This window comes from Arvicanthis niloticus, chromosome 5 (assembly GCF_011762505.2).
Source record: "Arvicanthis niloticus isolate mArvNil1 chromosome 5, mArvNil1.pat.X, whole genome shotgun sequence".
In the NCBI taxonomy this organism is placed as follows: domain Eukaryota; kingdom Metazoa; phylum Chordata; class Mammalia; order Rodentia; family Muridae; genus Arvicanthis; species Arvicanthis niloticus.
In genome coordinates this window covers 65,945,325-65,972,642 of record NC_047662.1, presented here as the reverse complement: position 1 = coordinate 65,972,642, position 27,318 = coordinate 65,945,325, and the positions used below count along the sequence as shown (strand labels likewise).

General features: G+C 39.4%; 1 protein-coding gene across 10 annotated transcripts in view; it reads left to right on the top strand.

Annotated features, from left to right (window-relative positions):
* Ccdc171 (coiled-coil domain containing 171) overlaps window positions 1-26,746 on the top strand; it is a 310,848-nt gene extending 284,102 nt beyond the window's left edge. For 7 of the 10 annotated variants that reach the window (XM_034504096.2, XM_076934709.1, XM_076934707.1 and 4 more), the window contains one exon: window positions 15,999-26,744. In XM_034504096.2, the coding sequence (XP_034359987.1) occupies window positions 15,999-16,208 (210 nt within the window). In that variant the 3' untranslated portion in view covers window positions 16,209-26,744. Of the gene's footprint in view, window positions 1-15,998 lie in introns of all 10 variants that reach the window. The other 3 variants (XM_076934712.1, XM_076934713.1, XM_076934714.1) reach the window with 2 other exon arrangements.
* The last annotated feature ends 572 nt before the right edge of the window (window positions 26,747-27,318 follow it).

The window sequence follows — 27,318 nt, the reverse complement described above, 5'->3', positions numbered from 1 at the left end:
GATGCATGGCTGACTGAGACTTACATATGTAGGAAGGTTTAGGAGAGCCACTCTAGGTGACTCTGCTGACCAAATCCAACTGCCACCTGTTTCATGTGGTCATTTTCATTACAATCTTAGTATGGTTCTAACATTTTTAACATTTTGTAGGAAAAAGCCAAAGGAATATTTTGTGCTATATAACAATGATTGAAATTGAGATTTCAATGTCCACAAACAAAATTGTAATTGGACATAATTATGGTAATTCATTTATATATTTTCTGCGGCTGGTTTTTGTAATAAAACAATACATTCAATAAGTAAAGTAGAAAAATACATATCCTACAGTATATGAAATATTATTAGGCCCATCACAGACAATATCTGCAGACCCTTGTTCAGGCCTACGCATTTGCCCATACAACCCAAAGGAGTAAAGCTCTGTGTTTTTCAGCAGTGCAGTACTTTCCCGGGTGTGTAGCTCACTAGCCTATCCCTCTGAGGTTAATGCTGGATTATTTCCAGGTTTTGTCCACCACTGATAGAAGGGACCTAATCATAAATGGACTTGTTGCATCATGTGGCATTAGACATTCAGGACAGCTGCCCAGTCACAGTCGCCATGGTCCTATCGTGTATACAGTAACTGGCAGTTTGTGACACCTCTTTACAATGCTCTCATGAACACTTAGTACCAATATTTAAAGTTCACTTGTTATTGCCATTAAATATCTCATTAATTACCCATTCTTCACTGCTAGCAGGGGTCTTTTACTTTCCCCATTGTTGTTTCTAATCACCTATATTTCCAATACTCAGTTCACAACCTTAGCTACTGAGTCAAATGATTTTAAAGATAAGAAATCATGGGAAAATTTAAACATTTAGTCCTTTTTTAATGGACCACATTCCAAAGTTAAATTTTTATGTTTCATTTCTAGGAAAAAAAAGCTATGCATGCCTGGATGTATCTTTCTGTTTTTTTTTTTTTTTAAAGAAAATATACATATATTAATATTACTGTATACCACATGTGTACATATATATGTATATACATATATAGACACATGTACACACACACACAGTCCTGAGTTACTGCAGATTTACTTAATTTTTTTCCCTCACCATCTTGCCTCACCAACATTCATCAGTAGAAACTGTTCTTCAGTTTGGATTTTGATCTCCTGGAATAGTGACATGCCCTAGGATGTTTTCCTGTGACGGTGAGTGGTAGCAGTGAACTGTATCTACCAGTCACCATGTGTTCACAGGGATAAACAGCTACACTAGTGTGCTGTGAGGTTGGGCTATGCTTGGTAGATGTATTAAATGCATGGTTACCTTATGATGCATGTATGGGGTATGACTCTGTTGTAATTCAAGGAGCTCCAGTGCATATGTATGTATGCTTGTATGTATGTATATATGTATTTATGTATGTATATATGTATGTATGTGTGTGTGTGTGTGTATGTACGTGTAAAATCTTGTTTGAACTTTTTTCACATGAACATATTTTTTATGTTAGCATTTAAATATTTACCCCAGATTTTAAAAATACTGTATTATTTGACTATGCCATGTATCAGTTAAATGAACATCTATTGATGGAGATTTTAGTTCTCTTTGGAGGTTTTACAGGAATCAATCAACAATCAATTGATTTTGAGATGTGATCTTTCTATGTAGCCCACCCTGATCTCAAACTTGCAAGCCTCTGTCTCAGCCTACTAAGTAACTGGGATGACAGGCATATGCCATGGTGCTTGGGTTGGTTTTCTTTTCTTTTTTTTCTTTTGTGTGTGTGTGTGTGTGTGTGTGTGTGTGTGTGTGTGTGTGTATGTGTGTGTGTGTGATGTCTGTAAAGGAAATGCCTTGTGGCAGAGATGGCAAATATACAGGGAAATACGTTTAGAAGTCTGTGAAGTTTTTACCAGCTTCACACCCACGTGATCTGAGCTTCCCTTTTCCTCTTTCTTAATAGTGGGCATCACCAGTTGTCTGCACGGTTTCCATCTGGTGGGTGAAAAGCCATTTCTCTGTGCTATAGTTGTACATCTTTAATCACAGTGAAATTCACTATGTTAACATGTTTCTATGTGTTCACTGGCTATTGAACCGCCTCTGCCCCAACCAAATAGGCCATTTGCACCCGAGACAGTGGCTGCCAGGCCTCCTTCTATGGCTTTTCTTTCTTAGTGGCAGAGCTTTTAAATATTACTCACGAAGTTCAAGGGGGGCAGAAGCTGCATTGCCTAGGACCCGCCACAGAAAACCCTTAAGTGAGCCGACGAGATACAACCGAAGAGTTTTAAGGGGTTGGAGGCATGGTTCAGTTGATAAAGTGCTTGCCTTTCAAACATGAGAACCTGAGTTTGATCCTCCATACCCATGGGGGGAAAATGGACATACATTATGTATGTATAACCCAAGTACTGGGAAGGAAGGTAAAAGTGGATCCCCAAGACCTACAGGCTAGCTAGTCTACCCTACTAGGTGAGCTCCATGCCAGCAAGACACTGCCTCAAACAAAAAATGTAGATGGTGTCAAAGGAGTGGCACCTGAGGTTGACCTCTGGTCTTGAATGCACACATGCACATACACACAGAGACACAGACACAGACACAGACACAGACACAGACACAGACACAGACACAGACACAGACACAGACACACGCATGCACGCACGCATGCACGCACGCACGCACACACAGTGTTCAGTTTTAAGAGGTATTTTCAGATGGAAACAGTTCCTCTCTGGTGCTTTCTTTCTTCTGCCCAGAATGCAGACACAGCAGCCCATTCTCCAACAGTTCTGCCATGGGATAGACGCATGCAGTGTGCGGGACAGCACGGCTTCTTAAACTTTTCCATTCATGACCACTTTTCACCCAAGAAGCTCTTCTGCAGTCCTAGGTCTGTAGGCACATACAGATAGAATATAAAACATATAGCATAGCCATTCCCTGTCATACATCATAAAGAAATCTCTTCTAAAGTGATTCTTTGATATCTATCTATCTATCTATCTATCTATCTATCTATCTATATCATTACCATTCACTGAAACAAGTTTTCATGCTAACAAGATGGATGCTTGTTTATTTTTACATAAAGAATTAAACAATAGCTAAATATTTCATGTTTCAGGACCTAGAGCATCTTTAACATTTTTTGGAGTTGGCTGATATTTTGATTTTATAATGGTCAGTACTGAGAGTGTCACTCCATGTAACTACATAGTTAAAAATGGCAAAAGTATGTTTAGGACCATTTCAGAAACTTCTGGAAATTCTATCCTACTCTAAAACCAATATTAATTTAATGATTTTTCAAAAGAATAATCAAGCCAAAAACTTTTTAAAAAAATATTTAATTAACAAATTAATTCATTTTAAAATGTCTATTTTTATGTGTATAGGCATTTTGCCTACATGTATGTATGCATGCAATGCCAGTGGAAGCCAGAAGAGGGCATCAGATCCTCTGGGTCTAGTGCTACAGATTGTCATTAGCTACTATCTGGGTGCTGGGAATAGAACCCATGTCCTCTGGAAGAACAGGCAGTGTTCTTAATTTCTGAGTCATCTCAAAAGCCCTCAAATCAGCAAACTTTACTGTCAAATATTTTAACAAAATATAATACAAAGGTCCGTTAACTACACCTTTGACTTTGAATTAGGTTTTGGTGATTTTGTGTTAAGAAATCTCTTGTTGACAGAGTTTTCATGTGCAGTTATGGGGTTACAGCCCGCACTTTAAGAAGTGAGCTCTGAACCACCAAGACAGAAGTGGCCTGGATCCCACCTAGCTTCTGCCAGTCCCACTAGAGAGTGATGAGTTCTGCACTGCATACTCAGCATTTGGGACTTTCGGTGATAACCAAACACTGTCAGCGTGGGCATGCTTCCTTAGCTAATTTTCTAACTAGATTTTTCTTTTAGTTACGTTAAGTCTTTTGTAAATTAAGAAAGTCACTCCTGTGGTTAGCATGTAGATACATTAAACAAAACAAAACAAAACAAAACAAAACAGTTCACCCAAGGCTTTCTAAGGCATAGCATTCCTGTGCTTGTTCAGTTCTTGTTCTTTTTGTACATTTGAGCATATGAATATATTTCCATTTCAAATTCTCTCTGGGTTGTGTGGAAATACAGGTTTCTGAGACAAGGGAAAGGTGTTTTTTTCCCCCTGCCCGTTTCTGGAAGTCTCCCATTAGTGCTTGGGGAAAGAGAAGTCAGTTTCAGGAAGAATAGAGTGTGGGATCTGAGGGGAGTAGGAGAGAAAAACAAAAGCTGTCCAGGAAGGCTCTTCATCTCCTTCCCAGACCCATCACATCAGGAAACCGAACTATCTGAGAGCGGATAATGAGAGCTGTTATCTTGTCAGGCACAAGACATCTTTAAAATAATTTAGAATTAAGTTAAATGTTCTGGGGTAATTTAAAACTTCAGTTCCGAATTTTATATTGGAGCCTAACAACAACTGAAAATCTTGATAAAAAGACGGGAACTTTCATCATGTAAACGCTGCGTGATTTATTTACTGTGGTCCTGAGGATATTCAGATTATGCTACAACAGTGCTTTCCCAAATAAAAGCAATTATTTCTGTCTCCAGCACAATGCATGCGTTTGTATGTTCCAGTCACCAGGATTGCTGAACCTTGTGAAGTGGCCCTAGATGTGAAGTAAGCCCAAGGCTGTGTCTGCTTTAGGTGGCATGAGGGGACAGTGGTCAATGTATAAGCAGCTGAAACAGACCAAGATTCACATCTCTTTCTGCCATACTAAAACGTACAACCCAGGGCAGCATGATTCTACTCCCTTGAGCTCTACTTTGTTGAACAGTAAGATATGGGGAATCATGGGATTTTCTCTTTGAGTTGTGAGAATTCATGTATTGTCTACAAAGCTGAGCCTAGCATAGCGCCTGATATGCAAACCCAACACACGTTAGCTTTAATTATAAACTTGGAACTTACTATCATTAAGAGAATTAAGAAAAATTAAACACAAATTGTTGCATTTTAAAATCTTATTTCATTTATTCTTTGTAATAACCCCAAGGACTGGTTTTTCTAAACACAGATAAACAGTGTAAATAATCTGTCAAAGGTCACATACTTCATGTGCCGGGATGATATAGGAATCTGGGAAGGCTATAATTTCAAAGCTCCTATATTTCTCCTGCACTATGATACTCCTATGTGAGATATAATCTGTTATGCATAAAATAACCAAAGAGGCACTTGAAACCCGAACCATGAAGTGACAATATTGGTGGTTTGCTCATTTAATCACTTGCCAATTAGGGGTTTCATTTAGTCTTAGCTAAGTGGCTAAGTGCTAGAAATACAAGGTCATGATTTATTTTGTCACATGGTGTACACATGATTTTATAGGGAAAGCAAATATATATATATATATATATATATATTTATATATATATATAAATGCTCACAAGGAGATATAAATTCTGGTCATGTTTTTGTCATCAGTGGAGTTGGGAAAGGGTGGGGAGCGGTTCTGGAAAGGCCTCACTGAAGAGGTAAGGCAGAGTGTGAGAGGTGGAGAATTCACCTATGAGGGAAAAATTGGATAACCCAGTGGTGGGTCTGAAGCACTGAGTGCCATACTTAGTAGTAACTAGATAGCACAGTACCAAAGTTTGAAATGTAGAGGAGGCTGGACAAGGAAGCAGAAAAAGAAATTAGCAAAAAAGTGCCTGGTATAGGGGAAGCACAGAGACTCAGAACCATTCATTAATCCATCAGTCTTCCATGGCAGACAAGCAGTCGAGGCTTGAATTCAAACCAGTCAGATGGACCCGAGAGCTGGGATCTGCTTGAGAACAAAACTGTGTGACAAACATGTTTGTTGATGTCTCTACCAGTTTTCTGATTTGCTTTTCTTTTTCATTTTATGTTGGTCCTTCCTAAATGTCTAGGTCTGTGGGGGCCCTTAGGGTGTTTGCTGACCTTAGAGAGTTCTTTCTAATGTTCCCTTGCCTCTTGATTCCTCCACTCCCTCAGCAGTAAACCCAAGAGTCAAGCTAATCTGTACTCACGGGGAGAAGAATGCACAAAATACCTTCCAAGGTTTGGAATTACATACTAGAATTTAGAATTAGTAGCTACAAGAAGTATTTAATGGTATAATAACAGATGGTCATATGAGTGCAAATATAAGTGTATGTGTGTTTGAAAGTGGATGTATATATGCATATTTGTATCTCAGGGGTGTAAGAAAACAATTTCCTGAATTTCTTCCAGTTCTGATTGTGTACATTGTAGTGTCCTGTGACTCCAGCATGCTAGAACTGAAAAAGGGGGGGGTGGGGCTTGAACTTGACACACAGATACTTTTTGTTATGCTAAAGTACTGAGAGTCTAGTGCTGAGAACCCACTGGGAATTAAAGTGAAAATAGTGAGCAAGACTTGTCGTCTTTCCCTCCTGTGGACACTGATGTCTTCACCACTGTGTGCACCGTTGTCGCACTCTGTGGAAAACCAGCCAGCAGCAAAGCAGCTTGAAGCCAGCACAGAGACTGCAGTAATGAAAAGCATACTACAGAATTCAGCCAAAAAAGGTTTAGTCTACACTTAAGAGCCATGGGGCAGTAGGCATTCCTTCTCCCTAAGAAAAACTCACAAATGGGACACCTTCTCCCCACAGCTCAAGGACCACTGTAACCAAAGGAGGTAGAAAGATTGTAAGAGTCAGAGGTCTGGAAAAGACAAGACTGGTGCTCTCAAGAACCCACCTGCACAAGATCAAGCCAGCCGGTCTTCTATAATGGAGTAGGCAGGGGACCGTACAGAGCTGAGGACAGTGATGGCTTCTGTGGGAGGGAGAATCAGTTTTCTTTAAGGAGTTGGCTCCTGATGGGTTGACCTTACTCTAGTGGATGGTTCTGTACCCAGAAATATATAGAAGGCACAAATTTGAGCCAATGGACATTACATTTTAAAAAAGTAGACACAAAGTTCCAGGTGGATGGGGAGGTCGGGGCACATCTGGTAGGAGTTAAGGGGAGGTGGGTGTTGGTGTGATCAAAATGCATGTATGAAGTTCTCAAAGAATCAGAAGTGTTTTTCTGAGGAACATGTGTCTAAAGAAGAGTGATCTATCATGGTCTCTCTTATCTCTCAAAATGTTAAATACTGAAACCATAAGTTTTATGTTTATAAATCCTGAGTTTTTAAGTTAACGTCACATAGAAGTTTGATACCAATATTTTACCATATGCCATCATGCACGGCATTGTAATGGACTTACACCATTTCTGAGTTGAAGAGTCTATCCTTATTTTCTAGGCAAAGAATTCAAGTCATTGGCAGGCTAACTTACCTGCCCCCAAGGCTGGCTTCAATTATGGCAGGGATGGTGCAGTCCCTCCAACCTCTACTACAACATGTGCTTAGCATGGCCTGCCTGGGACTCAATCATGCTTTCCTTCATCTCTCTCACCATAAGTCCTAAAAGCATAACCATCATGGATGCTGCACAGGAGGCAGATGGCCCCGCTCTAGCTGTTTAGAAGCCTTGGCTGGAAAATCGCCTTTGATTTATAGACAATGTATTGTGAGATTATTTTATTATTAGGCAAGCCCTTTATTTTTTTGTTTGGAAACATTCTTAGAAAAATCATAATTTTAAAAATGGCTATTGGGTGTGTTCAATTACTACATATCACATGTTTTTATTATTTTTTTGATTTTTTTGATTTTTTTGATTTTTTTTAGATATTTTATTTACACTTCAGATGCCATCCCCTTTCCCCATTCCCCCCCCCTTAGAAAACCCCTATCCCATGCCCCCTTTTCCTTTTTGCATTTATACATTTTTTTAAATAATGTTAATCATAAGCGTTATAAGTTTGGAATTGTTCAATCAGAGGTGTAACCCACTGACCGACCTAGATATAACAACTATCTTTGACTGGTGGAGATACATGAATATCTGCCTCCCTGTCTCCCCCCTCTTTCTCTCTTTCATCACCTAGCTTCTCCTATCCTTCTTCTCCTCCTCTTCTTACTCCTTTTCTTCCTCTCAGTACTCCTCCTACCTTAGCTCCTCCTACACATCACCCTTCCTGTTAAAATGAAACTTTTCTCTCAAAATACAATTAGAGCATAATTATGCCAATTTGTACCAGTGAGGTACAAGATAGTCCTAATACCCAGTCCATCCTTTTGTTGACTAGCCAGCACCTCTGTCATCTATCCTAACTAAAACATTTAGTTCTGAACCTGGCTTTAGGATGAATGTCAGCTGACGACCATCCACTCAAATCTTTTCTCTTATGGTAAATAGCTATAAGTTTTCAACCCCGTCAGAAATCCAGAATGACTGAGTTAACTATAATTGTGGGAAGCACAAAGCATAGCTTCTAAAACTTAGCCAATTTATAGAGACCTCTGAACACCTGAAAAGCCCCTATACTATCAAACGTTGGAGCATCAAATCTTCAGCCTTCTGGCCCAGAATCATCTGACAGACCTTGGTGATGCAGGATTATTAAGGACTGATTACTCTGTCTAGGCAGATATAATCAGTCGACTATTCTGCATGTGTGTCCTTTTCTGGACAGTAATTTGTCTGTAGATGGAGAGAGGCAATTCTTGCCTAGTGGCTGTTACCACACAACTGGAGTAACTCCAAGGATGCTCAATTTCTTCTTAGAATCCACGACAGGAAGCTGTCAGGAGCAGACAGGTCTCTAATCAATATGAACATTAATATATAAATATTTGTAGCATCAGTTCTATGGACTTCTGATGTTTTGAAAACCAACTATCCATGTAAGGTAACCTGGACTGTTTTCTGTTAACTCCTCTCAGCTATTTCTAAGTAAAATATGGAAAGCACCCTAACAATAAACTCAAAAATATGAATTTGCTATAGTCCCTTAACTCATAGGTTAACCGTCCCAAATCAGTTAAAAAAAGTTAAAAAAGGGCTGGGTCTAGGCATTGTATTCCTAAATGTGTTATACAGGCACAATGCCCATGAGTGTATCAATATTCATCTCATTTTTATATTAATAAGAGGCTCGTACCAATGAAAACCTTAAATTTGAGATCAAAGTAATTTTTGTACCATTTAAGAATTTATAACTTCATCTTGATAATAATTATACAGATTTCTACCAGTAGGTTATGGCTATGCTGTAAGTCCTAGCTAATCCCCCCTGTTCCAACAAAACCACTACTTGTCCCTAGAAAGACAGACCATTATTAACCACATTAGTCCCCAAGCTCAGGGAATAGGGGCGCTGACTCTTCTTTAACTTCTTCAAGCTGATTAAGGGCGTTGAGATTTTAGAAGAGGAGTAGGGGGGAGAGTAAGTTGATAAGCCTCTGATGCTGTGTCTTCACTGAATCCAGATGGAATTCCAGGACATCAGAGGTTTGGGCAGGTCTGCTCAGTATGCTTGATGAGTAGATACACCAAGGCTGTGTATTCTGCAATATACAATTCTCAGAACAAGTTTTAGTATCAAGAAGAAAAAAAAAAAATTCCCACCCCCAGGGGGCTGACATTTTTTTTTTAAAGATGTTGGTTCTGAAGACTTTTTTTTCCCCGCTTCTTAAAATTGGTTGTAGTATTTACGTTTCAGATTTTATCCTCTTAGCCTACTTCCTCCCACCACCCAGAAACCTATCCCATCCCCCTCCTCATGCTTCTATGAGGCAGTGACCACACCTACCCCCTCACTATCCCATCCCCGCCCTCACATCCCCCCCCATTGTGTGTTCATTCATTCATTTTTCATTCATTTTTTTTTTATGGGACCAAGAAACTCCTCTCCCACCTATGTCTGACAGGGCCATCCTCCCCTACATATACCTCTGGAGTCTTGGGTCCCTCCCTATGTGTTCCCAGGCTGGTGGTTTAGACCCTGGGGGGCTCTGGTTGTTTGGTATTGTTGCTTTCCACCTGGGGTCAATAACCCTTTCTGCTCCTTCAGTCCTCTCACTAAGTTCTCCATTGGGAAACCCCTGATCATATCAGTGGTTAATTGTGAACATTGTCCTCTGAGTGTGTTAGTCTTTGGCTGACCTCTAAGGAGACAGCTATATCATGTTCCTCACATTATGCACTTCCAGCCATCCACAACAGTGTTTAGATTAGGTGGCTGTACATGGGGTGAATAACCAGGTGGAATGGTCTCCTGATGGCCCCTCCTTCAGTTTTTGTTCCATGTTTTGTTTCCCTATTTGCTCCCTTGAGCATTTTTGTTTCTCGTTCTAAGTAGAACTGAGGCATCCCCTCTTGGTCTTCCTTCTTCATGAGCTTCATGTGGTCTGTGGGTTGAGTCTTCGCTAATCCAAGCTTTTGGGCTAACATTTGTGGAGATATGTTTGTGTAGCTACCTTCTTTTACGGTTTTTGGAAGATTACTTTCTTGCTTTTTCTAGGTTGTAGTTTCCCTCCTTGTGTTGGAGTTTTCCACCAATTATTCTTTGAAGTGCTGGATTTGTGTTGAGATACTGTGTAAATTTGGATTTCTCATGGAATATTTTGGTTTCTCCATCAATAATGATTGACAGTTTTGCTGGGTATAGTAGTCTGGGCTGGCATTTGTGTTCTCTTAGGGTCTGTATGATATCGGTCCAGGATCTTCTGGCTTTTATGGTCTCTGGTGAGAAATCTGATGTAATTCTTATAGGTCTGCCTTTATATGTTACTTTGCCTTTTTCCCTTACTGCTTTTAGTATTTTTTCTTTGTTTTGTACATTTGATGTTTTGACTATTATATGGCGGGAAGTATTTCTTTTCTGGTCTAAACTATTTGGAGTTCTGTAAGCTTCTTGTATATTTATGGACATCTCTTTCTTTAGGTTAGGGAAGTTTTCCTCTATAATTTTGTTGAGGATATTTACTGGTCCTTTTAGTTGGGAGTCTTCCCCCTCATCTATATCTATTATCCTTAGGTTTGGCCTTCTCATTGTGTCTTGGATTTCTTGTATATTTTGGGTTAGTAGCTTTTTGTATTTTGCATTTTCTTTGACAGTTGTGTCAATGTTTTCCATGGTATCTTCTGCACATGAGATTCTCTCTTCCATCTCTTGTATTCTGTTGGTGATACTTGTGTCTATGACTCCTGATCTTTTTTTTTAGGTTTTCTATCTCCAGGGTATTGTCCCTTTGTGATTTCTTTATTGTTTCTACTTCCATTTTTAGATCTTGCATGGTTCTGTTTAATTCCTTTTCCCGTTTGGTTGCATTTTCTTGAAATTCCTTAAGGGATTTTTGTGTTTCCTCTTTAAGGGTTTCTATCTGTCTATCAGTGCTCTCCTTAAGTTCTTTGAGAGTGTTATTTATGTCTTTCTTAAAGCCCTCTATCATTATCATGAGAAGTGATTTTAATTCTGATTCCTGCTTTTCTGGTGTGATGGGGTGTTCAGGGCTTGCTCTGATGGGGGAGCTGGGTTCTGATGATGCCATGTAACTTTGGTTTCTGTTGCTTACATTCTTGCTCCTGCCTTTTGCCATCTGTTTAACTCTAGTGCTGCCTGTACTTGCTGTCTCTGACTGAAGCCTGTCTTTCTAGTTATCTAGCTTGTGTCTGATCTCCTAGGGGTCCAGATGTCTCTGTGATCTTTTCTAGCTGCACTGATTACAGTGGTACCTCTAGGATGCCTCAGGATATGGTGCCTCCAAGGTAGTAGTCCAGCTAGGTGTCTGCTGTTCTGGGTGCAGTGTCTCCTCTAGAATATCTCAGGATATGTTGTCTGAAGCTCTGAGTTCATTTGTTCCTCTGTGGCTCTGGATTGAGTGGACCTTCCAGTATGTCTCAGGTGGAATCCGGGGTCCATACAACAGCAGACCTGGCAGAGGTCTGATCTAGGCCTCAGATCTGAGAACTAGTTTCTAAGACACTGTCCAAGTTAGAGCGCCTGGGATCCCTGCTTCCTCTGGGTTCTTGGAGGTTGGGGACAGAGCTGCCACCCAAGATCTGCTCAGTGCTCTGGCCCAGACCGGAAGGAAGGAACCAGTGTTCCGGGCCAGGAGTAACTTCCTGGGTCCTTTTGGTTCCCAGTTACTCCCTGTTTAGGGCGGGCCCTGCTGTCTGCTTACCTAAGATACTGCCTGAGTTCGAGTGCCTGGGATCCCTGCTTCCTCTGGGTTCTTGGATGTTGGGGGCAGAGCTGCCACCCAAGATCTGTTCAGTGCTCTGGCCCAGACCCACATGTTTTTTTTAAAGTGGAAAAATTTAGCAGATACATTCTGTATTGTGAGTGTGTATTTAGGTGATCAACAATAACAGCTGTAATAGAATCATTTATAGCTCATTGAGAAAATAAAAGTGCTTCCATAAAGATTCACATGACACCTAGCTCTTATTTCAGGTAACCAATTTCTTTTTAAAAAATTGCCCAAATTTATATTTATATGGGACAACCTGAACATCTAAGCAGTTTATAAAGAAGTTTAAATGGCCACAGGCTTCCCAGACTTAATGTGTCAGATCGGATAGCAGATGTTAACTCTTACCAATCTCTGAACAAAGTTCTTTTACTATTCTTATCTCTTTATTACATTACAAAAAGCACTTCCAAGTACCCTTTTTGATATTATTTGTAACAAGAAAAATATTTACTATTTAGTTGTTATTTAAACATCTAATTCTCAGATCAAAATTTCACTAGAAACTCTGCTGGTCTTTGTTTTGTTTTTCAAAGCTAGGTAACTTAAAATCAAATTTTATTCCTTTTCATGAAAATAAAAACAACCCTGTATTTTCTAACAGTACAGCAAGTGATTCTCCTAGTAGAAGCAGGCATTTGTTTTTATTTACAGAAACATAAACCTGACTGCTGACTAGGGGCCGGTGAGGAATAAAACTCTTTAAGGAACTCTATATTCTCTCTTCTTACATTCTCACCCTCTTCTTCTCTCTCTTTCCCTTTCCTTCTCCCTCTCCCTTCTCTTCCTCCCTTTTTCTTCTTTACCTTTCCTTCCTCCTTGTCTGCCTCCGGTTTTTTCCCTCAATTATTTTCTGTGTTAAGAACATAAGGACAGAGGGAAACATAAAAAAGCTGAGACTGATTTAAAATACTGTAGAAATAGTGAACACCATGTTTCAAGGTTATGTAGTCAGAACCACTCTATCAGATAAAAGGGCATTTTTACACACATGGTAGGAAATAGACACATAAAAAGAATGATAAGAAAAGACAAGCCAGAGTCTTGTGCAGAATGCCAAGTCCTGCAGAATCTCCTGAGGATGCAGAGGATGCAGGGCTTGGCGGAGCTCTTCCCTGAAGGATGGCCTTGCAGTTTATCAGACGTGGGCCGATGGACTCACAGGAACAAAAGGTGCAACATATTACAGGAAGCTGTGTGCATCTCTAAAACTGGCAAAGCCAGCCTCTTGGTCAGTTTGGCAAAGTTGCTCTTCTGAAGTGTAGACCATCACAAAGAACCTCAGGAGGATAATGGATCTCTTGATCTGAGTCTGTTTGCCAGAACTTGAAGCATGAAGCTGTAAACCCATTCTAAACAAACATACAAACAACAACCCCAAACCAGATGACACTGTAGTACTACTTCTGTATATTTACCCAGAAGATGGACATCAGTCTGTTGAAGGGATGTCTGCATGCTGTGTTTATTGCAGCATTTCTTACAAGTCAGGTTCTCGAATCAACCCAAGTGTCCACCAGCCAGTGAATAGACAAATCTGCACAGTGGAATTCTGCCAGACTTACAGGGAGAAATCCTGTCCTTTGTGAGGACACTGATAGATGTGCAAGAAGCCTAGCCCAGCACAGATGCCTCATGCCTCCCTTATGTGTCAGAGGACTAAAGTGAGCAACTACGGAAATCTTGGGAGCAGAGAGGAGAATAGTGTTCACTGCTGGGGAGGGGGCGAACCGGAGAGAGAACAATCAAAAGGTTCTAAGTCTCAGGCCGGGCAGCGTAAGTTTAACAGGTTCTACTCTCTCGTACAGCGGTGACTGCAGCTCAGAGTTCTGCTAGCAGAGTAAAACGGTCATATTCTCAAAACAGCGCATGCTCAAATACTTGATATAACCACTGTACACTCTATTGAAACTACAATTTCAGTTTGTGCATCACATCAGTACTCCTTACTGTAACTGATGAACATCCTAAAATCCTAAAAGACTTTAAAACAAAATTTTGAAGCGTCAGCTCAACACATTGAAAAAACCTTGCCATAGTAAGTTAAAGAAAGCAAGGGAGAAGAGTGAATCCTCACTGTCTTGGCTCCTTCAGCATCCTCCCAACCCTGCCTGGGTCTGCAGAGGAGAAAAGCTGCGAGCCCACCCAGCTAGTGAGGCTACCGACTCACATGGCAGGTGTTAGCTCTGAAGGGATTCTGGTAAGAGAAAGCCTAGCAAGAGTCACTGCTGCCTCTGGTGTACCCCCTGCCTTGGTGCACCGGCTGCCTCTGACACATCCGATGCCTGTGACACATCCTATGCCATTGGTGCACTACTGCTGCCTGTGTTCATGTTTTGAACTGAAGAACCCAGGCCCAGGATGAAGGCTATGAGGTGAGCCCTCAGCCCTGCCGACTAGGGCTGATGCTTGGTTTTGGGTGTTCTTTTCCTTCCATGGATCCAGTAAACTCTGGGCTTCATGGAGATATCTGAGTGGCCACTGTAGGCACTTTTTTTTTTTTTTTTTTTTTTAAACTTCCAGCATAAAAAGAGATGATTTCCATCAGCTATCTGCTTGCAGTGGAGTATCAAGAAATCAAAAGAACAGAGATCAAAGAAAATTGCTGAACTAGGTGTTAGATGCAGACATTGATTTTCTCCAGTTGTACTTTAAAAAAATTCTACAAAAATGGTAACGCATACAACAGTGGAATCTCTAATTCACTCCCAATGCCAGCGGTGGTTTCTGCCTTGTCTGCACATGTAGAAATAGTTTTGTATAACACGACACAGTGAGGCAGGCCCTCATACCTAATGTTGTTATCAAAACCTAAAGAGAATCCAAGAAAAGGGTATTTTCTCAACTCTGTAAACTGGAATCTTTTTAGTGGGCACTCAGAACTGGACTTGTTATCCAACATTCATTTGCTCAGAATCTAGAAAATTCTAATTTAAAATTGATCATTATTTTCTTCTATGTGTAGATGTTTTAAAATAGTACTTGATTCATGGCTAATAGTTCATTCACATTAAGTATGAACTGCTGTTTTCTGTTGTTATTGTTGTTTTTTTTTTTTTACTTAAGCCTTAAACTGTAACTTTACCAAATGCTAATTTTTTAAAAGTATTTTATGAATATGTGGCACTTTTTAAGTTTGACTTTGGATTTTACTATATATATATATATATATATATCCACATATATATACACATTATAAATATTTACTATATATTGGGTATATATACATACACATATATATGAGAAATTGATTTCACATTATAATCTCTTATATTTATAAATGATTTCCAGATGATTAAAACAGTCTTTATGAAAACAGGGTAGCAGCACCCTTCATGAAGGTATAAGGAAAGTTCTCATTAGACTTTACATCATAGTGTACTGTTTTCTAGAAATCGTTGGGATTCAGCTATTTTTCTTTGTGTTAAACTTGTGATTCAAATATTAAAGGTAATTTAAAAGCGAACACCTGAGATCATTTCCTAAGCAGCCCAGGCCCCCAAACAGCACATCGTTGACTAATGGAACAAATGATTCTAGGGTTTGTTTCTCTGAAGGGCCAGAGACCTGAAGCTGAAGTGAAAAATGCCTAGTTGCAGTGACTTCTTGATGTAAAACTTTCAGGAAAGTTCTTTTGAGAACTTCCGGTGTTCCTCCATTGTCCTGAGACACCTATGGCATAGGATGAATAGATTCAGTTACAGTTGGAAAATCACCTCCTTTGTGTAGTTTTGTGTAGATTACCTCAGTGTGCCCCATCCTATTTTTTATCTCAAGCATGGCCAACTCACTTCCACGTTTGTGTCTGTAGAACCTTTGTAAGAGTTTATAACCCAATGTGCTTCTTTCTTTTCACAGATGGGATCCCGAGACCATTCTAACCTCTCTGTCCCTTCAAGAGTTGCTGCTCCTATGGACACAGCTGGGGAGTTGCAAGCGGAAATCGATACAACTTACACTTTCTTAAAGGAGACGTTTGTGAACACGGCACCCCATTCTCTGTCATCGTTCCAGTCCTCTCCAGGGATGCTTGTTAATGCCAAAAGACCGTCTCAGATTGGATTATGACTTAGTGAAATAAAAAAAAAAAAATGGAGGAAGAGTCAATGGTATAATTAAAATTGTTTTGAAGGGGGATTTTCTTATCAGTTGAATTTTGTTTAATTGCAAGTAAGGGTGGGCCTTTAAAAATGGTGTGATATCCTGACGTGCACAGGGATCTGTCTTCTTAAATAATGAAACAACCCACTCTTTCCTCCCTAAGTTTTATTTATTATCACAGTTGCTCATTTTTATGTAACATATTTTTAAATGTTAAAGAATGACACATTTTGGGTAATTTCCCTCGGACTTAAAAAAAAAATCAATAAGCCATTCTAGTCTCTATCTATCAACGTTGTTTCATCCTTGTCTATTTTAAAGCAAGACTGCAATACTTTAATAGGATTGAGAGAGCTATTTGAAATGTATGCCAATGATTCCTGTCATTTCATGGCAGCCCTGCCATGGTTCACTGAACCCCTCTTCTCTCTTGTCAGCTCGACTGAAGACAAGCATTTAGTTGCAAACTTTAAGCAGGTTGTACAAAACAGAAATGATGTGAGCACTTCTCCTCCTGCACAATAATGTCACTCCTGGTCAATGTGAGAAGGTCAGGGTGCTCCCTGTAAAGCTACATGATACCACTTGCCCATTTGAACAAGTTAACTGCTGAATCTGGTCCCTGTAGTCATTGAAAACCGTGTCCTTTTATCAAGCCTGCATTTGACGGGAAGGAAGAGCAACTGTGCTGGGAGGATTTCTGTGGTCTGCTTGGGCGCTTTATAAGGACAGTTCCCACGCCAGCGTAGCAGGTGATATATTTAGTATAAGCTGAAAAACTTCAAGGTAACGGCCATTTTGACCTTCAGAATAGACTCCTTTTTTTTGTTTTTGTTGTTGGTAAGACCCAAGAGTGACGACCGTCTTTGATGCTGACAGAATTTAAAACAAGGCCATTGCCCTGCATTTTCTGCCTTGTAGCACACAAAAGTAAAATTGTATGTCAGGCCGAGATGTCGGGGAGCTGACAAGATGCCCCAGTGACATTTCAGCTAGAAAGAGCAAGTGTCTTGCAACCAAGTGGTCAAATATCAAATAATAGGTCAAGCAGGAAGGAGCTGAGTTCTAACCACAAAGAGGTTTCTGGTAACTTACTTGACAAGCTTTAGGGCGCTTTGTGGCTTGACAAAGTGATGTTCTGTTGGGTATCGCTAGACAGACTGTTCTTTATCGTCTTCAGAAGATCAGGAATTGACATTGATTAAACTCTTTAACCCTTAAAGGTTAACTCTTTACAGTTTGCATCGTGGTAAGTGGAGAACAAAAGCATACTTGTAGTGTGCGTTTGTTTTATATTCATCATTTAGTCCCCGGTGACATTAACTTCGGAAATGTGAACTGTAGTTTTTGACAAAGAATTTTGACCTATGTTGTATATTATCTTTCATTATAGAATTTTTCATTCTGGATACATAAGACAATAACAGTTTGTACTGTGAAACCCATGTTGTGTTTTGTGCCATGTGGCCTTGGGAAACAAAATCTGCATACTGTTGATTGTGCCGTCAAGATCACCCCAGTGATGTGTGCTGGCTGAGGCCACACAGCACCGTTGCTGCCCTACTGTGCAGTAGTACCATTTCTGAAAACACTGGGCCAGGGTAATTAGCTTTGTATAATACTCTAGAAAGATTTGCATGAGGAGTAAACTTCTGTTTAGCCAAATTCCTCTTAATTCTTTTTATTTATCTATTTTTTTGGAACTCATAATGTGCTGTGCATAATATTACCTGTGTGAAACTCAACTTGTACATGGATCATGTGGTCAGGAAGATCATAGGCTAATTTCTACACACTTTGAGACACTTCCTTCTACCATTCCGATGATGAGGGTGTTCTGTGTGGATATTGAGACGCAGGCTTGTAGTTTATGTGTTCTCATTGAACTTTCAGCCTCCACACTAGGAGGGCATTACTACTCTTTGGAACCCATGTCCCCCTCATCCCCCCATGTGTGTGTCTCTGTGTGTGTGTGTGTGTATGTGTGTGTGTATTGAGTCCACTTTCATATCTTAGCAGTTTAAGAGGAATTAGTATTTGTAAAATTAATTACAAATTTGTTTAATTAATTTTACAGTGTTAACGGGATAACAAAAAAATTGTGTATCACTGTGTGTATTGATCTTACAGATACATTATACAAAGAGAATTCTGAGTTATAAACTAAAAGAGAAAAAGATTATTAAATCAAATCGAAGCATGTCTCATTTATAAGCAACTGGATGGTAATGGCCACAGGAGCCGAAGGACGGGCCTCCCGAGTGATCATTAGTATTCACTTCCAAATGCAGTAATATTTATACCATATGCTTTTCTCCCAGAAGTCAGCCACAGCAGGAGGAGGAGATTTAATGACATGTCCTATGGAGATCTGAGGAACTCCAGACTGCTCCGAGCACCTTGGTGACCAATTGCTGCATATTTGAGATCTGCATCTCCATGGCAAGGACAGTTGCCCTATCAGCTTCCTCAGCTCTGTAGCCACGATGTATGGACTAGACGTTTCTCAGGAGGACAACTTCAAATGCTTTTGTAGGGAAGCAAGTTTTGCTTTACATCTCAGAATGTGGATTTTTGTACCAACCTTCTGTGATCTAGGAAAGTACCTGCATGGCCCATCACTATCCAGGGGATGCTGAAAGCTATTGTTCTGACACCTAAACCACATGCACTTAACAAGGGCTTGTCGGCATTTTAACATACATGTTTGGCAAAACACAAACAATAAAAGAGTACAACATGCCAAACCAGTGATAGCTGGCATAAGTAAGTTACCTTGCAAATAATAGAATGGCCACCACTTTACCGAGTGTGCTACTCTTAGGAAACCTAGCCAATCTATTTCTCAATCTGCTATTGGTGGATGTTTTTTTTAAATGCTGCCACCATCATGTTACGCTGCTTTATTTACCAGCAAAGTCTGAGTCCATTCTGAACATTTCACTGCACTGGTTTTATAGACAAGTTTCCTAATGTAGCCATTGGAAGGTAATCTTTATTCAGCAGCTATTTTAGCAATATAGCAGAACTCTGTTATTCAAACAAACTACTGAAGTCTGTATCACATCTTATTCACGAACAACAAAGTATCTAAAACGATAGCGTTTTTCTACTTAGTAACAGAACAGGAATACATGTGTCTGGGACTATAATGTAAAGCCACATTATTTGTGCTTTGTCAGGCCAGTCTTCCAGAAATACCAAACGCTTCTCAAAAGAGAAACATTAAGTTGTCCAGTTATTTTTTGAAAAGTGTGCTCTTGTTTGAGATCCACAGCATGCATGCTTGCGTGTGTGTGTGTGTGTGTGTGTGTGTGTGTGTGTGCACCGGTGTTCATTTTTGCACATATACGGGTATACTTGTTGATGGGCATATGTAGACAGGGTAATAGAAGACAGGCTCCGTGAGCTGGCAGCTACCCAAACAGGTCCAGTGAGGGAAGGCAGAGAACCCAGGGGTCCTGTGAAACACCCAGGCAGACCCCCAACTTTAAGGTCCTTTCTATACCAAAGGGATAAAAGTTATTTTTATTTTCTCAGTGGCTCAGTCTTTTGTCTTTCTGGGATGATCAGCTCTCTGTCTACATCCTGGTGATAAGCTCAGAGCGTCCCAATGATGTCATAGATAAACACTAACACCTGACTCCTTGTTAAAATGTGAGTGTGGGTGCATATGCATGCAGGAGGGTGTGCAGCCTAGATACCCTTAGGTGTCATTCCCTAGAAGACATGCCCTGTTTCATCTAAAGGCATTTCTCTCAGTAGAACCCGAGGCCTGTTTGGTTGGCCAGAGGCCCAGGAATCCTGGTTGTCTCCACCTCCCCAGTGTTAGTACTTCAAGCATTGTGTCTCCATGACCAGCTTTTTACTCACCGCTAAAGACTCAAACTCAATTCTTCGTGCTTTCATGACAAGTACTTTACCAACAGAGCCATCTCCCTGGCTCCCAAGAGCTCTTACCCATTGGTTAGCTACAACAACATACATATATACGAATCAATATTATAGAATATGACTGGTAACTGAAAGAATGGTGTGGTTTCTACCTAGTCTTGAAAGGAACTCATACCCTCACTATGTTGTCCAGTGTCTCCAGCTTGGCCTAGGAGACCGCATAAATACTGTATCAGCAGTAGACCTTCTTAGATGGTAACTACTGGGTAAGCAGCCCAAGAAAGCTATTCCATTAGTATGAATTTTAATAGTCATTGAATGCGACTGATAGAGAAAGATATTACTGTATTAACTACTAGGTTAGTGGTTCTCCACCTTCCTAATGTTGCAACCTTTTAATACAGTTCCTCATGTGGTGGTGACCCCAACCATAAGATTATTTTTGTCCTTTCTTCATAACTGTTACTTTGCTATTGTTATGAATTGTAATGTATTACAACCAGGATTCCTGGGGCTTCTGGAATCTACTGAGAGAACCACCTTTAGATGAAACAGGGCATGTCTTCTAGGGAATGACACCTAATGACATCTAGGCTGCATCTGTGTATTTCGATGGTCTTAGGTCAACCCCAAAGGGGTCACGACCTACAGATTGAGAGTCACTGTACTAGGATATACAAATTAAAATTTTTTTTCTGGGAAACTGAAAAAAAAAATAGGCCCCCACACTTTACACGTTCTCTGGAACATGTAACTATTACCTCATATAGCAAAAGGGTATGGGAATTGTTCTGAATTTTCTGGAGGGGACCCAGATGTGATTAAAAGTCTCTTAGGGAGAGAGAGAGAGAGAGAGAGAGAGAGAGAGAGAGAGAGAGAGAGAGAGATGAATTTGACCACAGAGAGAAGGTGACAGGGTGGTAGATGCAGAGACTGGGTAGAGATGCTTTGGAGATAGAGAAGACCAGGCCTGAGGATCAGAATCTAGGAAACAAAAAACACAAGGAAAATGATTCTCTCTGAGGCTCCAGAATTATAAGAGAATAAATGTGCTGTTAACCTACAAGTTCATGGCAATTCATTACGTTGTCCTTGGGAAATTAATGCAAGCAGTGAAATTTCAGGTTTTTAAAGACATATTTATTATTCATTTAATTTTAGCAAAAAAGGGAAAACCCCTTTTTAACTCATCCTCACTGTGCTCATAAATTGCGTTTCCATTTATTTATGTTTTCAGGCTTTCATTCCATGTGTCTGGCTTTGCATAGCATGAGCAGTGGCTGTCTATATGGTCTGTAGGGTGCTCATACAGTCACTCTATTGCCATCATTCTGGGTAACTCTCCAGTTAATGTGTGTTTTCAACATGCACTTGAATGTCTGACATTTCATAAAGGCATCACACTTGCAGTGTAGCTCACTCATCTTAAGTGTCTATTTTAAATGAGTTATTGTTTACTTGATTTCATTTTGTTGGTATATGTTTATAGTGTTCTTAGAAAAGAAATTCAGTCTTGGAAGCATTTATATTAAATGTTGTTTAAACAAAGGTTTGGCGTTTTCACATCCCCCTTGCTGGCAGGATACTTCCCCTTCACTACGTATTCCTGAGGGTGACATATACCCAGTCATTAATCAAAGCATTTGGTACAAATAAAGTTAATTTATTTAATGACTTCCCTCAATGATTAAAATTTATAAAATCTTTATTGTTATAACATTTGAAATTCTTTTTTCTTACTCCAGCAAAACCGTACAGTTGGTTTTTCCTAAACAGGAAAACTAAATAGTTCACTATTTAGTGAAAGAAAAGCAATTTTAACTAAAAGGACTGTGTTCAAAGCTGCAAAACCTAAACTATTGAAGTTTTGCAAGTAAAGTGTTAAATACTCCAAACACAGAATAGCAAAGAGAAAGAAATAAAGGAAAACACAAGCTGGTGGCTGGGACACAAGTGTAAACATTGACACATGGGTCAGAGACTTCATCTTTTCTCTTGAACACTAGCTATTTTACTGTAAGACTCCTTTCTGCAGTGCGGCATGTTGTTGACAAACCTAAATACCAGACATTATGTGAATTCACATCATTGGCTGCTTATGCATTTCTAAACCAACCCCTTGCATGAATGATCTTCTATAAATGTTTTAAATAAATTCAATTCTAAAGGTGTTCTTATGTGTATCTTATATACAAGTTACATTTACATTGACATTGCAACAGGGAGATTTGTTCTAAATCCTTACAGTATCAATACCTAATTGATACTGCATGCTGTTAGTTGCAAAATCTCTGGACACAGTCTAAGAAGGAGATGAAACACAGTGCCTCGCTTTCAATCATTTTGTACGTTGATGTGTTAGATCTTTAGGCACGTGTGTTTAAAGCACCAGCCTTTATGCCGGTTGTACAGCAGAGGCCCACAGCAGCTTTGAGCACCACTGGCTTCTTAGCTGAAGAGAGTTTTTCTGTGGTTTAACTGAGTTCAGCTTCACCTTTTACTGCACTTAATACCAGAGAGTGCAGTTGTTGACAGAACCCGCCTAGTGAGTCAACCTGCAAGCTGCTGGAGAGACTATGTAAAATGGAGCATCCTTGAGATTGTGGCAGGATTCCCAGTGACAGGGGAGAGCTATTTGATATCCACAGATATGCGATGGCAGGATTTTATGGTTTGGGGTATCAACATAGGAGAAAAATCTTAAGTGTGATCCAGAATGAGTGAAATTTAATTGGATTCCTAGAAAAGAAAACATAAAAAAATTAGTTTATATTAGGACATCTCAATTTTTTTGCCTTTTTTTTCTTCATTCAGAAAAAGTTTTCTTTAAGCATACTTCTATTCTAAAAGTGAGACTTCCAAAGTAAGACTGTGCCTGGAAGCCTTTGGAACATAGACAGTTATTGCGACCTATTTAAGGAGTCAAGGATTAAAGGCAACAGTTCATTCCAGTAGCCTTGGTACATAGATGACCATGCAACTGATTGTACGTGTGTCCACAGTTACAGAAGCACGACCGTGAAGTGTGCCGGTGCATTCTGCATGGGCCCCAAACACAGGATTCCTAGGATGTGAATGCAGATGGCATTCACACTCACAGCCACAGTTCAGATGCTTCCTGCTAATGGAGGGTGTTGCTGCTTCTGCGGCAGTGTGCAGACTCAGGAGGGCATGGTGCTCATCAGAGCACCACACAGCCCAGAGTGATCCTGGGATACAGACACCATCAGCACCGGAGGTACTTATTTAGTTTTCTGTGGGGCTTCTTTCTTTAATCAGTGGGGAGGCAGTATCTCAGAATCCATGTTCTTCCTTAAAGACACATTCTGAGGACATCCAGTAAAGCCATTCCTATAAGCCAAATTAATCAGTGCAGAACTCACATGTGACTTTAGCTTGAAAGGGATCTTACAACTGACAGGAGCCCACTGATTGGGCCCATCTGATTTATGACAGTTCAAACAGCAGTTTAGACAATTATATTAAAATACACACACACACACACACACACACACACACACACACATGTATATATATATATATATATATATATATCTTCTTTGGCTAGAACAAAGAAGTAATTTCAGGCAGGAATCTAAATATTAGGCTAGAACAAGGAAGTATGCTTCAGACATGAAAATGACTTTGGGCTAGGACAGGGAAGTAGGCTCAGATACTTTGGTCAACCTGATAAGCCCTTAGAAACAGTGATCATGGGAGTGTTCCTGGAATTGTGTTTAATGCCTTGCTCGTTCTTTGACTATTTGTGTGTATTGTCTTGCTTGTTCCTTGACTATTTGCATCTATTGTATTGCTAGACCCTCAACCTAGAACTGACCTTAATACATGCACGTGATTAAAATGGTATAAAAGCAAAAAGGAGGAGGGGGATGGAATAGGTAGGGGAAATGGGGAAAGAGGATGACATCTGAAATGTAAATAAATAAAATAAAAGTGAAAAAATAAAATAAAATTACAGCTTTATAGCCAAGCATTGGTGGCCCATACCTTTAATCCCAGCCCTTGGGGGGAGGAAGAGGCAGGGGGGGTCTTTGTGAGTTCAAGACCAGTCTGATCTACATACTGAGTTCCAGGTCAACCAAGGCTACACAAAGAAATCCTATCTTGAACTGACCCCCACCGCATCAAAAATTACAGCTTTATTAAGATGTAATTCACATGAAATTTTGTCTTGAAATATGTGACGTAGATTTTAGAATATTTACAAAGTATTTATGAAAATGTAGCACAAAACCCCCATTTACGAAACATTTTCATTGTTCTTGAGAGAAACTTCATACCATGGCAGTCGTTTTCCATTTTCTGTTACCATATCCCCTGATGAACAAATATTTAGTTCCTGATTCTATAGATTGATGTATTCTATGTGTTTACAACTCCTGCCTATTGTATTTAGCTTCTATAACTTTTCTTTTTTGGATTTTTGAGGCAGGGTCTCTCTATCTATTCATGGCTGACTTGGAACTCACTATGCAGACAATGCTGGCTTCAGACTCACAGAGATCTGCCCGCCTCTGCCTCTCAAGTACTGAGATTAAAGGCATACACCATGGCGCCCACACTTTCATTCAGTTTTCAACATTTATCTTATTATAAACTTTATAAAGAGTTTGCTTTCATTGTAGCACATATTGACGTTTTAATCCTTCATATTCTACTGTATTCATACATTTTGTTTACCCATACATCAGTTGGCTGATATTTGGTTTCTTTCATTTTGAAGGGTTATTATGGAGACTATAATATGAATATAATATGGAGAATAGGGGCATGTTTCATTTTTCTAGGGTATGAATCTGATGGCGTTTACAGTATCATATACTAATTCAAAGGTTTTGAGGAATTTTAAGGTGGTTTTCTGAAGTTTTACATTCTGACCCAGCATGTCTGGGCTTTCTGATTTCTTCACGTTGTTGACAGTGTTGTGCTAGTCTGATGGATCATAGCCATGCCGGTAAGTATGAATGGGCAGCTCAAGATTTTGATTTGAGTTATATTAATAATGATAGCAGACATCTTAGTTAATTTTTTGAGATAGTCTCATTCTGTAGCCCAGGCTAGCCTCCAGGTGGTATGAACACAGGAGTACCCACCACCACTACACCAAGGCTGTTGAACACATGTATGGGATCACTGGGGATTTGTATATTTTCTTTATGGAGGTATGTCTATCTACTCAAGTGCTTTATCTGTTTGAAAACAATTTGGCAGTTTACTTTTTAGCTGTAGGAATTCTTTAAATATTCAAAGCAGAAGACTTTTGTCATGTATATATTGTAAGTATACATTCAACTTATTCTGCATTATATCTTTTGAAGCATCAAGATGGAAAATATGCTTTTGGGGTCAGAACTGAGAAAACATTTCTTAACCTCAGATCACAAGTGTTCACTCTCTTATAGCCTTGAATGGTTGGTGGGCTTAACTCTTACATCTTGACCTTAGTCCATTTGGGTTAGTTTTTCTATACTGTATGAAGAGGTGTGATTTAATTCTTTATATAATATCTACCTGCCCTGATTACTACCAGTTAGCAGGCTATTTTTTCCTCATTAAGGTGCCTTTGTGCACTTTAAAAACTCAACTGACTCTAAGCATGGGGGCTTATTTCTTGATTGTCAATTGTGTTTTATTGCTGTATGTCTCCTGTGAACCAGTACACACTGGATTGATGACTGCAGACATGAAGTATGTTTTAAAATGCATATTGTGAGTTCTCTAATTTTCTGTTTTAGTTCTAAAGTTTGTTTTGGCTATTGCTGAGTCTCTGAATTTCTGTATAAATTTTAGACTAAAAACTTATCAATGTCTTGAGAAACACCTCTGAGGGATTTATATAAATTATACTGAGTCATAGGCTATAGGCTGATTTGGAGAGAATCGTTATCTTAACCATATTTTTGTCTTTTGAGCCAGACGATGGATGCCTTGTCTTTTTTTTTTCTTTAGAGCTTATTTCATTTCTTATTTCATTTGATTTTTTTCTTCTCATGTTCAAGTCTTATTCTTACTTGTTAAACTTAATCTAAGAATTCTTTTCCAAGCTACTGTAAATAAATTCAATTTTTTAAAATTTGGAGTTTGTAGCTAGTACTGTTTGATTTCTGGGATTTGTCCTGTCCTATTTCTTTCAACCTTGCTGAATATTTGAAAAAATTCTAGCACGATTTTTACGTGTGGGTTCTCTTGGATTTCTCTGTGTCTCAGGCAATATCATCTGGGTGACAGGTACTGCTTCATTTAGTCTATGAGTCCAATGTAATGTTTTCTTGCCAAAGCTCTCTGACTCAGACATCCAGCATAACATAGAATGGCAGTGGGGAGGTGGGACATGCCTGTTGCACTCCTGCGCTTGGTTGGTTAGGTGGAGGCATAGGTCTTTTACACTTAGTATTATGTATTATGTACTGCGTATTATGCCAGCAACTGACTTCGGAGAGTGCCATTATGAAGTTTCTGGTACTCTGTTGATAGTTTTTGAGTGTTTTTAGCATGCAAAGTTGTTCATTTTTTCCAAATGCCTTTTCTGTATCTTTTGATAGATCCTGAAATTTTCACCCTCTGGTCTACAAATATGTGTTACACTGGTTCATTTTCTTTTATTTCCTTTTTCTTTCTTTTTTTGTTTTGTTTTTGTTTTTGTTTTTGTTTTTTTTGAGACAGTGTTTTTCTGTGTTGCCCTGGCTGTCCTGGAACTCACTCTGTAGACCAGGCTGGCCTCGAACTCAGAAATCCGCCTGCCTCTGCCTCCCAAGCGCTGGGATTAAAGGCGTGCGCCACCACCGCCTGGCACACTGCTTTATTTTCAATTATCAAACCAACCTTACATTCCTGGGATAAATCCCCCTAAGACGTGGTATAATATATTGTTATTTTTTTTAAATGTTACTGGGCTCCATTTGCTAAGACTTGCTGACTATTTTACATTTTCACCAAGAAGGAGTATTGGTCTGAATTTTATTTTCTGTAATGTACTTAGTGTTTGGAGAATGTTAAACTTATAGGTTAGGTTGGGGAGTTTTACCTCATTTCTTCAGAAAAATTGAGACAGATTGATGTTATATAAACTTGTGATTTGTTAAATCTTTGTAATTAATATGCATATATATGTAGCAATTTACAATATACAGCTGCTATTACATGGTTCTATAACAACACCATT